Raw genomic sequence first — 12,563 nt, forward strand, 5'->3', positions numbered from 1 at the left:
CCAATCCATATTATTCTGCCCCTGTCCTCCCAAATGTCATGTCCTTCTTGCAATGCAAAATACAATCATCCTTTTTCAACAGTCCCCCAAAATTTTAACTCATTCCAGCATTAACTCAAAAGTCCACAGTCCAAAGTCTCACCTGAGACAAGACAAGTACCCTTCTGCCCATGAGCCTATAACATCAAAAACAAGGTGTTTACTTCTAAGATACAATGGGAGTATAGGCATTGGGTAAACACTCCTGTTCCAAAAGGGAGAAATCAGCCGAAAGAAAGGGACTACAGGCCTCATGCAAGTCCAAAACCCAGCAGGGCAGTCATTAAATCTTAAAGCTCCAAAATAATCTCCTTTGACTCCATGTCCCACATCCAAGGCAGACTGATGCAAAGGGTGGGCTCCCAAGCCTGGGGCAGCCCCACCCCTGTTGCTTTGCAATGTTCAGCCCCTGTGGCTGCTCTCAAGGGCTGGTGCTGAGTGCCTGTGGCTTTTCCAGGGACAGGGTGCAAACTGCTAGTGGATCTACCATTGTGGGGTCTAGAGGATGGTGGCCCTCTTCTCACAACTTCACTAGGCAGTGGGGACTCTGTGTGGGGGCTCCAAGCCCACATTTCTCCTCCACACTGCCCTAGTAGAGGTTCTCCGTGAGGGCTCCACCCCTGCAGCAGGTTTCTGCCTGAACATCCAGGCTTTTCCATACATCCTCTGAAATCCAGGCAGAGGTTCCCAAGCCTCAGCTTTTACACTCTGTGCACCCACATGCTTAACACTACTTGGAAGCCACCAAGGCTTCTAGCTTGCACTTTCTGAAGCAGTGGTCCAAGCTGTACCTGTATCATACCCCTTTGATCCATGGCTTGAGCTGGCACAACTGGGATGTGGGGAGCAATATCCCAAGGCTGTATAGGGCAGCAGGGCCCTGGGCCTGGCCCACAAAACCATCCTGTCCTCCTAACCCTCCAGGCCTGTGATGGTAGGGGCTGCCACAAGTCTCTGAAATGACTTCAAGAACTTTTCCCCATTGTCTTGGCTATTAGCGCTTGGCTCCTTTTTACTTATGCAAATTTCTGCAGGCTTCTTGAGGTCAGGAGTTCGAGATTAGCCTGGCCAACATGGTAAAACCCCATCTCTATTAAAAACACAAAAATTAGCTGGGCGTGGTGGTGGGTGCCTGTAATCCCAGATACTGAGGAGGCTGAGGCAGGAGTATCGCTTGAACCCAGGAGGCAGAGATTGCAGTGAGCCAAGATCATGCCACTGCACTCCAACCTGGGTAACAGAGAGAGACTCTGCCTCAGAAACAAACAAACAACAACATCAACAAAAAACAGATCTCATGAGAACTCACTCACTGTCACAAGAACAGCACCAAAGGATAGTGCTAAACCATTCATAAGAAATCACCCCTATGATCCAATCACCTCCCACCAGGCCCCACCTCCAATATTGGGGATTACAGTTCGACATGAGATTTGGTGGGGACACAGATCCAAACCATATCAAGAAGTATTCAAACAGGCTACATGACCTATTTAGCAAGAAAATGCTACTGATAAGAGAATTATCAGGGGAAGGTTCTCAAACTCCCGATCATAATAGTGAGTATTGAAATCCATTTAGAGGAACTTTTTTTTTTATTTTTATTTATTTATTTATTTATTTTTGAGATGGAGTCTCACTCTGTCGCCCAGGCTGGAGTGCAGTGGCATGATCTCGGCTCGCTGCAAGCTCTGCCTCCCAGAATCACACCATTCTCCTACCTCAGCCTCCCAAGTAGCTGGGACTACAGGCGCCCGCCACTACACCCAGCTGATTTTTTGTATTTTTTAGTAGAGATGTGGTTTCACCGTGTTAGCCAGGATGGTCTCGATCTCCTAACCTCGTGATCTGCCCGCCTCGGCCTCCCAAAGTGTTCGGATTACAGGTGTGAGCCACCGTGCCCAGCCTAGAGGAACTTTTAAAAGAAATATAATTTTAAAATTTTATTTATATATATATATATTTTTTGAGACAGAGTCTCACTCTGTCGCCCAGGCTGAAGTGCAGTGGTGCGATCTCGGCTCACTGCAACCTCCGCCTCCCAGGTTCAAGCGATGCTCCTGCCTCAGCCTCCCAGGTAGTTGGGACTACAGGCACCCACCACCATGCCTGGCTATTTTTAGTAGAGACGGGGTTTCACCATGTTGGCCAGGCTGGTCTCGAACTCCTGACCTCAAATGATCCACCCACCTCGGCCTCCCAAAGTGCTGGGATTACAGGCATGAGCCACCACGCCCAGCCAGAATATAATTTTTAAAAACACCAGAATATGTCACATGTAATGGTCTAAGTGTTGTTTACGGAGACTTTTTCTTTATATGTGTGTGCCTGTATACTGGAGTTATGATGTAAAATATATTTCTTACTGCAAGTCGTGCAAAAAAGTTTGAAATCAACTTCACTGGATGACCATCAAAGCATCTTCCAGCATTCACTCTGTGAAAGAGGTCTCAACTGTGGGTCACAAGATCCAGGTCCTCCCTCAGCCTTATAATAACAAGTCATTATCCCTCTATGAACCTGTTTCCCCATTCATGCAATGACAGTGAAAATTATTTACAACTTTAGATAGAGTGGTCAAAGTCTAAAGGCCCTTCCAATTCCAGAATTTTTTTATTCTAAGAACATCCTTTAATTCAGCAAATATTGCTCAAGCAGTGCCTTCAATGTGCCAGGCACTGTTCTAGGTGTGGGGATACAGGAGTGAACAAAACAGACAAAAAACAGCCCTACCCCGCATGGAGCTTATATTCTAGTGAGAGTAGACAGTAAAATAAGTAAGTGAACTATGACAAATGTTAGCAATAAGTGGTAAGAAGAAAAAATAAGCAGAGACGACAGGTACAAAATATCAGAGAGAGGGTTGAAATTCTAGATGGAGTGGTCAGGACATTCTCACAGAGAAGGTGTTTTTTGAGTAAAGATCTGGTAGAAATGACGGCACTAACCATGTGGATATCTGGTGAAGGGCATCCCCAAAAAGGGAAACAGCAGAAGCAAAAGGCTGTGACGTGGGAACATGCCTAGCATGTTCCTTGAACATCAGGGAGGCCAGGGTGTTGGAGTAGGTGAGCAAAGGCAGTAGAAGATGAAGTCAGAGAGGTTACAAGGGGCATGGGTGAGAACAGAGTTCTTTAGAGCTGCCTCCAATTTCTTTTGTAAGCTGTGGGCAATAATGCCTATCTTTACATAATTATGAGGATCAAGTGAGCTGGGAATGTGCTCCCCAAACTGAGAGATCCTGCACAGATATGAAGGCTTACTATGTTGTGAGTTAAAGTAAATGGGGCAAGTCAATGACCATGAGAGAATGCCAGCTCTCTCCCTCACAGACTCCTTGGCCAGTCTAGAGCAGGTAGTCTTCTGAAGCAGCAGATCTCTTGTGATAGTGAGTGAGTTCTCACAAGATCTGGTTGATTAAACATGTGTAGCACCAGCCGGGCATGGTGGCTCACACCTGTAATCCCAGCACTTTGGGAGGCCCAGGTGGGTGGATCACCTGAGGTCAGGAGTTTGAGACCAGCCTGGCCAACATGGTGAAACCCTGTCTCTACTAATAATACAAAAAAAAAAAAAAAATTAACCAGGCATGGTGACATATGCCTGTGATCCCAGCTACTCAGGAGGCTGAGGCAGAAGAATCGCTTGAACCCAGGAGGTGGAGGTTGCAGTGAGTCGAGATCGTGCCACTGCACTCCAGCCTGGGTGGCAGAGTAAGACTCTGTCTCAAAAAAAAAAAAAAAAAAAAGAATGTGCAGCACCTCCCACCTCTCTCAGCAGTGGTTGCTCTGTCAAGAGACTAAGAATATCTCGCTTTTGATTTAGAAATTCCATCACCCAAAGTTAAGTAGTCTTCATCGGGAGAACTTCATCTGGAATCTGAAAAATGTTCCTCTTCTGGAGAAATACCTGTATTCCCTGGGCCAGAATCGAAACCGAGAGATTGTTGAGCATGTCATTCATCTGTTCAAGGAGGAAGTAATGACCAAATTAAGTCATTTTCGAGAATGTGAGTATTCTCCCAATGAAGTATTTTTCTTGATATTTAAACTGTCAAATTTCATATCATCAGAAAAGTATGGAGGTACAATTTAGCTTTATCAAATCTTAAAATTTTGCCATATTTGCTCCTATTGCTTTTTAAATAATAATATTTTTACTTTCCTCAAAATTGCTACATTTGAAGCCTCCTCTAAACTTTACATGAGTCTACCTCTCTTCTTCCCATTAAATTTGCACATTACATATGTATGATTTATAAATTATTTATAGTAGGATTTGTGTTTTTCAAACTTTATATCAATGGTATCACACTGTGTATTATTATTCTGCAACCTGCCTTTTCTGTTCAACATGTTTTGCAGATTGATCCATATGAATATTTGTAGTTTTAATTTAGTTAATTAGTTTTAATTGCTAAATAGTATTCCATAGTATGAATATACCATAATTTATTTGCATGTACTATAATTTTTTGGTCCATTCTCTTGTTAATGGAATTTTAGGTTGCTTCCCATTTCTTTGCTACATAACTTATGCTGCAATGAACCCTCTAGTACAGGGGTCCCCAAACCCCAGCAACTGGCCACACAACAGGAGGTGAGCAGAGGGAAAGCAAGCATTACCGCCTGAGCTCTGCCTCCTATCAGCAGCAGCATTCGATTCTCATAGGAGCGCAAACCCTACTGTGAACTGCACGAGCAAGGGATCTAAGTGAGAATCTAATGCCTGATGATCTGAGGTGGAACAGTTTTATCCCAAAACCATCCTTCCCCTGTCTCCTGTCCATGGAAAAATTGTCTTCCATGAAACCAGTCCCTGATGCCAAAAAGGTTGGGAACCACTGCTCTAGTATATATCTCCCTGTGTACACAGACAAGTGTCTCTAGGGTATATATCTAGATATAACCAGCCTTTTCATCCAGCATTAAGTACTGGTCAAAGGCAAGGAACTGGCTGGGTGTGGTGGCTCCCAGCTGTAATCCCAGCACTTTGGGAGGCCGAGGTGGGTGGATCACTTGAGGTCAGGAGTTTGAGACTAGCCTGGCCAACGTGGTAAAACCCCGTTTCTAATAAAATTGCAAAAACTAGCTGGGCATGGTGATGTGTGCCTGTAGTCTCAGCTACTTGGAGGCTGAGGCAGAAGAACTGCTTGAACCCTAGAGGTGGAGGTTGCAGTGGGCCTAGGTCGTGCCACTGCACTCCAGCCTGCGCAACAGAGCGAAATCTGTCTCAAAAAAAAAAACAAAAAAAAAAAGGGCAAGGAACCGAAGGGCATTTCTATCAAGGCCTAAGATAGGCAGTATATGTTTCTCAGTGTTTCCTTACTCTGTGTAAACACAGTGTAAGTTATAGCATAAAAACAGTGTTGATTTTTTCCCTTCAAACCTGTTTTTCCCCCAGTCTTCTTCATCTCATTAAAGTTGTATCCACCATTCACCTAGTTAATCTGGACAAAAAGTTAGGAGTCATAGGCTTCACTTTGTGCTTTCTCTCATGTCACAAATCCAGTCAAATTCTATCCCTTCTTTCTTCAAAGGAGAGCCTATGATCCGGATGATTGCAGTAGCCTTGTAACTGGTCTCCCTGCTCCTACTCTGCCTCTCTACCATATATATTCACTTGTCTTCCCTTTTTTTTCTCAATACTACTTTTGTAAGATTCTTTGTGTCATTGCATATGCTAGAGTTGGTTAACTTTTATAACTGTAGAATATTTTATTCTCTAATATACCACACATTATTCTACTCTTAAAAGATACTTGGGTTGTTTCTTATTTGGGGCTAAGAAGAACAGTGGTGCCGTGAACATGCTTGAGTCTCAGTATACATGTTCATTAGTCTTTGAGTGTATACCTTGGGGTAGGATTGCTAGGTCATAGGACATGTCTATATTCAGCTTCACTGGATAATACCAACGTTTTCAAAAGTGGTTCTATGAATTTGTACTACAGCTAGCAGAGTGTAAAAGTTTTCATTGTTCTACACCCTTGGTGTGGTCAGACTTTTAAAATTTTTCTCAATCTGATTTGTAGATAATAGTTTATCATCACATCATGGTTTTAAAATCCATCTCCCTATTTATTGGCCATTTGAAATATATTCTTGAGAAGTGCCAAATCAAGTCTTTAGCCTTTTTTCTATTGAAATTATTTTTTTCTCATTGATTTGTGGAAATGCTAAATATATTCTGGATATGAGTCCTTTGCTAGTTATCTATGTTACAAATATTTTATCCCATTCTGTGGCTTGTCTTTTCATGGTACGGTATGTTTGGATGTGTAATTCTAAATTTTTTTTTTTGAGGCAGTCTTGCTCTGTCACCAGGCTGGAGTGCAGGGGTGCGATCACAGCTCACTGCAGCTTCGACCTCCTGGGCCCAAGCGATCCTCCCACCTCAGACTCCCAAGTAGCTGGGACTGAGCTATCCACCATCATGCCTGGTGAATATTTTTATTTTTGTAGAGATAGGGTCTCTCTACATTGTTCAGACTGGCCTCAAACTCCTGGGCTCAAGTGACCCTCCCACCTTGGCTTCCCAAAGCACTAAGATTACATGAGCAAGTGCACCAGACCCCTGTTATTTTCTACAGCTTTATTGCGATGTAATTCACAAACCATGACATTCGCCCATTATTTATTTATTTTTTTTTTGAGCTGGAGTCTTGCTCTGTCACCCAGGCTGGAGTGCAGTGGTGCGATCTCAGCTCACTACCACCTCCACCTCCTGGGTTCAAGAGATTCTCCTGCTACAGCCACCCAGGTAGCTGTGACCACAGGTGTGTGCCACCATGCCTGGCTACTTTTTTTATATTATTATTCATGGGTATTTAGAAGTATAAATCCTGTTCCCCAAAATATGATGAACTTTTTTGGTTATATTTTATTGTTGATTTCTACTGTAATTACATTGTGATCAGAGAACATACTTTATATTAGTGCTGTCCAGTAGGAATTTCTTCAGTGAAGGAAATGTTCTATATCTGTGTTGTTCAATACAATAGCTCGTATGTGGCTATGGGCATTTGAAATGTGGCTAGTGCTGCTAAGGATATTCCTTAGGACTTTCAATTTTATTTAATCTTACTGACCTAAAAAATTTTTTTTTATAGCTGGGGCTACAGGCATGCTTTACCATACCCAGCAGACTTTTTTTATATAGAAATGGAGTCTCACTATGTTGCCCAGGCTGGTCTTGAACTACTGGCTGCAAGCGATCCTCCCACATCAGCCTCTGAAAGTGCTGGGATTACAGGCGTAAGCCAATGCACCCAGCTTGAATCCTGTTTTTTGTTTTTGTTTTTTTAAGACAGAGTCTCACTCTGTTGCCCAGGCTGGAGTTCGGCGGCATGATCTCGGCTCACTGCAACCTCAGCCTCCTGGGTTCAAGTGATTCTCATGCCTCAGCCTCCCTAGTAGCTGGAATTATGCACCACCATGCCAGGTAACTTTTGTATTTTTAGTAGAGATGGAGTTTTGCCATGTTGGCCAGGTTGGTCTTGAACTCCTGGCCTCAAGTGATCTGCCCACCTAAGCCTCCCAAACTGCTGGGATTACAGGCGTGAATCACCACATCTGGCCCTCCAGTTTGAATCTTAATGAATTTCAATAGCCACATATGTCTAGTGGCTACTAGATATTAGACAGATCAAGCTCTATATGATTTCAGTCATTTCAAATGTACTTTTATCATGTGGTATTTGGTAAATTTTTATGAATGGTTCATGTGTGCCTTAAAAGAAAGTGTATTCTGCAGTGTTGGGTATAAAGTTATATGCCCATTAGGTCAAGTTTGTTAATCATTTTTAAATTTTCTGTAACTTTCACTTACATTTTTGTCTGCTTTTTCCAACAATTATTGAGTAAAGCACATGTTAAAGTATATTTTAATCCTACTATGATTGCAGATTGCCTATTTTTTGCTTGTATTTCTGTCAAATTTTATCATATATATATATATATGTATATAAAATTTTTTTGAGATAGAGTCTCGCTCTTGCCCAGGCTGGAGTGCAGTGATGTAATCTCAGCTCACTGCAATCTCTGCCTCCCAGGTTCAAGTGATTCTCCTGCCTCAGCCTCCTGAATAGCTGGGACTACAGGTGTCCACCACCATGCTGGCTAAATTTTGTATTTTTAATAGAAACAGCGTTTCACTATGTTGGAGAGGCTGGTCTCGAACTCCTAGACTCAAGCAATCCATCTGCCTTGGCCTCCCAAAGTGGCCAAAGGGATTACAGGCATGAGCCACTGCGCCCGGTCAAATTTTACCTTATATATTTTTGAGTCAATTATATAATATATCCCAATTTCAGAAATACGTAGTTTAAAATCTATGATTTACAGTAATATTGCTTCTATGTGCCCACTATGTTACATTGCTTAAGCATGATTTACACAATCCTAAATCACATAGAAAAAGTCAGCATTATATTTAAAAGTTAAAATTATATACTTTATATCATGTATATGACTCAGGGCTTCATTGCTCATGGCCATTTACATCTCTTACTAATCTTTAGTCGGTGGCTTAAATCCGTGCTTCTTAGACTATCTATGGTAAAAGACAAGTGTGGGTTTTTCTCCCCCAACCCATTACAGTCTGGCATATGGTCCTACTGTGCATGATTCACTTACCGTTTGTGCCACATGCAGCTAACCATGGGAGTTTGACAAAACTTGAACTCGTGTACACTTCCGTTCAATGACACAAGGACACTGATCACACTCTTGGATGTCATATCACTGTAAAATTTTCTAAACACTCTCAACTCTGTTCTTATCTCATGGAGACGAGTAACATTTTGTAGACGAGCACTGGCCACGGACCCCACTTTGAATAGTACTGACTTAAAATATCACCACCTATTTTAGTAATCAAAAAAAGGGAAATTTAGAATTACCATGTTATCAGAAAATTTTGTTTAAAATCCTAGCTGAGGCCAGTCACGGTGGCTCAGGCCTGTAATCCCAGCACTTTGGGAGGCTGAGGCGGGGAGATCATTTGAGGTCAGGAGTTCGAGAGCAACCTGGCCAACATGGTGAAACTCTGTCTCTACTAAAAATACAAAAATTAGCTGGGCGTGGTGGCGCACCCTGTAATCCAGCAACTCAGGAGGCTGAGGCAGGAGAATTGCTTGCACCCAGGAGACGGAGGTTGCAGTGAGCCAAGACTGTGCCACGGTACTCCAGCTGGGCAACAGAGTGAGACTCCGTCTCAAAGAATAAAAATTAAAAAAATAAAATAAAATCCTAGATGAAAATAAAGGTAAATCTGGTCCATTCTAGGACTCTGTTTCTTCTAACAATGTGAATGTTTCTATTCTTTTTAAACATTTCTGGGTTTAAGCAGTTCTTTTCACTTTACTCTTCTAATGGCCAAAATCAGGTATTTGTAGTAACTGCAGTCTCCAACTTCTGGCCTTGTATTGATGAGAAGCAAAGAAAAAAACCACCACCCCAAATTAACTGCTTTTATTCTTTTAAGAGGAAATTATTTTATTTCAAGAAAAATAGGGCCTAGCCCTTTATCTCTGACTGCTTATCAAATTATGGCTTTCCCTATGAAAGAGAAATGGAAGGGAAATGAATTGGGATATTCAATAACTGTTTTTACATGATTTTTCTACTTTCAGGTATCAATCATGGAGATCTTAATGACCATAATATTTTAATAGAGTCCAGGAAGTCAGCCTCTGGAAATGCTGAATATCAAGTGTCTGGGATTTTAGACTTTGGTGACATGAGCTATGGCTACTATGTGTTTGAAGTGGCAATTACCATCATGTACATGATGATTGAAAGCAAGAGTCCTATGCAAGTAGGAGGCCATGTCCTTGCAGGGTTTGAAAGCATCACCCCACTGACAGCTGTAGAGAAGGGTGCTTTGTTTTTACTTGTATGCAGTCGTTTTTGTCAGTCACTTGTCATGGCTGCATACTCTTGCCAGCTATACCCAGAGAACAAAGACTATCTCATGGTTACTGCAAAAACCGGGTGGAAACACTTACAGCAAATGTTTGACATGGGTCAGAAAGCTGTAGAAGAAATCTGGTTTGAAACTGCCAAATCCTATGAATCTGGGATCTCCATGTGACTGAGATCTCCATGTGACTAAAAGTTCACTTTAACTTTAACTTGGGTAATTAAAATAGGACCCAATCAAATTTTAGGAAGGATTTTCCTGCGTAGTTAAAAATCAACTGATGGAATGGATCAATTCTGAATATGACAGAGCACATGAAATCCCTAAGGTCTTCAAGCAATCTCATGACAATTTTTTAAAATTCACAAAAGTACCACAAGCAAGCATATTTTTCTGAGTCTCACTTGCCATGTCTGTAAAACACATATAATGATACCATTTTGAATTAGATAATCTCACAAGATCTATTCCAGCCCTGAGATTAATGACTTTTTTAATTTTAAAAATAATATATACGTACAGATATATTGACATATTTTAAATATCTGGACATAACATACTGACCTAGATAACATACTACCAGTTCTATGAAACCTCCTCTGATCTCTGCTTTCTCTAGAATCCCAGTGCACTGTGTCTTTTTCATGGCCCATCACTTTGTATAATGGATCGTGGTTGTGCAGTCATCTTGCCTGAGAGCTATTGAGGGCGGAGACCATGTAAAACTTATTTTTGTCTCCTCATCCCTTTTTTTTTTTTTTTTTTGAGACGGAGTCTCGCTCTGTCACCCAGGATGGAGTGCAGTGGCGCCATCTCCGCTCACTGCAAGGTCCGCCTCTCGGGTTCACGCCATTCTCTTACCTCAGCCTCCTGAGTAGCTGGGACTACAGGTGCCCACCACCACGCCCGGCTAATTTTTTTGTATTTTTAGTAGAGACAGGGTTTCACCGTGTTAGACAGGATGGTCTCTATCTCCTGACCTTGTGTTCTGCCCGCCTTGGCCTCCCAAAGTGCTGGGATTACAGGCGTGAGTCACCGTGCCCGGCCTCCTCATCCTTTCTTATCACACCTGCTATTATAGCGCCTTTCCTACAGAGAGGTCTTTAAAAATATTTGAAAATAAATGTGTGCTAGAAAAAAGGATGGAGAAGGCACACACTAAGATGCTTTAGGAGAAAGCACAGAGAGCATTCTTGGAGAAAAAATTTTAACTTGTCTGAGAGGGTGGTTGAAACTGTAACTCCAGAGATAGATGCTGGAAAACCCTGGGAACTGCAAGGAAGCAAATAATGACATCCAGGCAAGGCCACTAACCCCTGAGCTACCTAAATATAATGGTTCCTTTCAGACTGATACCAGGAACCTCCTTAAGCATATATTTTTCAATTCTCTATAATTTGTTTCTTTTTGGATGACTATGAAGTAGACTGCGTTGACTGAAGCTCACTGTATACTTGGCTAAAGGTATCCCACTGTGTTTCCTTCACTGGTTTCTCTTCATGTCTCCTTTAGTATGATTTAGTAAATGGCTGTTTACTATTCCTGTGGTTTTCAACTATTCATTGTCTACAGATGACTCAAGTCTAGAACTCTGGCCATTCAAATACTCAATAGTTATCTTTCTATATCTATGAACAGGCATTGATCCCATCTCCATCTTTCTGTCTACCTACCTAGTCTTCCCAAACTAGATATTTCTCTAAATTGTCCTATATGGTTCATTTTTCACTTCTTTGTCCCTCAATTTCATTTCATTTCATTTTTCTTTTTCTTTTTCTTTTTTTTTTTTTTTTTTTTTGGTGGTGTGGTGGGGGGGACAGGGTTTCACTGCAGCCTCAACCTCCTAGGCTCAGGTGATCCTCCCACCTCAGCCTCCCTAGTAGCTGGGACTTCAGTCATGTGCCATCATGCCTGGCTAATTCTTTAATTTTTTGTAGAGACTGGGGTAGTACCTATCTCATAGAGTTAATAGAGTTCATTGTGAAGATTTCATAAGAGAACAGCGCCAAGTGCTTAACACGGTGTGTGGCACATAGTTAGGACTCAGTTATTTACTCAATAAATGAACCATATTCCAGGTTACCCAAACTCAAAATATTGGAGTAATTTTTTGCTTGCCTCTCTTATATTCAGTGAGCCCTACTGGTTTTTAGAATCGTAGAATTTTAGGAATCTCTGTCTTTACTGGATTTTTTATTTGTTTTGGGTTTTTTTGTTTGTTTGAGATAGGGTCTCACTCCGTCACCCACGCTGGAGTGCAGTGGTGTGATCACAGCTCACTGCAACCTCTACCTCCTGGGCTCAAGCAATCCTCCCACCTCAGCCTCCTGAGTAGCTGGGACTACAGGCATGTGCCACCATGCCTGGCTAATTTATTTTATTTTGTAGAGACAGGTTCTCACTATGTTGCCCAGGCTAGTCTCAAACCCCTGGACTCAAGCAATCCTCCTGCCTTGGCCTCCCTAAATGCTAGGATTACAGGCATGAGCTATCATACCCAGCCTGTGTTGTTTTTTAACAAAATATAATAGAAGCCAACATTTATTCAGCACTAAAGTATTTCACACACATTAGCTCACTTAATTTTTACAACAAACCCA

General features: G+C 41.9%; 1 protein-coding gene across 4 annotated transcripts in view; it reads left to right on the top strand.

Moving 5' to 3' along the window:
* The window catches only part of HYKK (hydroxylysine kinase), a 31,959-nt gene that overhangs the window by 15,176 nt on the left and 4,220 nt on the right, over positions 1-12,563 (top strand). The window contains exons 4-5 of one of the 4 annotated variants that reach the window (XM_054450877.2): positions 3,865-4,048; positions 9,674-11,504. In XM_054450877.2, coding sequence (XP_054306852.1) covers positions 3,865-4,048; positions 9,674-10,134 — 645 coding nt within the window. In that variant the 3' untranslated portion in view covers positions 10,135-11,504. Of the gene's footprint in view, positions 1-3,864; positions 4,049-4,544; positions 7,918-9,673; positions 11,505-12,563 lie in introns of those variants that run through there. The other 3 variants (XM_063652811.1, XM_054450878.2, XM_054450879.2) reach the window with 3 other exon arrangements.

The sequence above is a fragment of the Pongo pygmaeus genome, chromosome 16 (genome assembly GCF_028885625.2).
Source record: "Pongo pygmaeus isolate AG05252 chromosome 16, NHGRI_mPonPyg2-v2.0_pri, whole genome shotgun sequence".
Taxonomy (NCBI): Eukaryota; Metazoa; Chordata; class Mammalia; order Primates; family Hominidae; genus Pongo; species Pongo pygmaeus.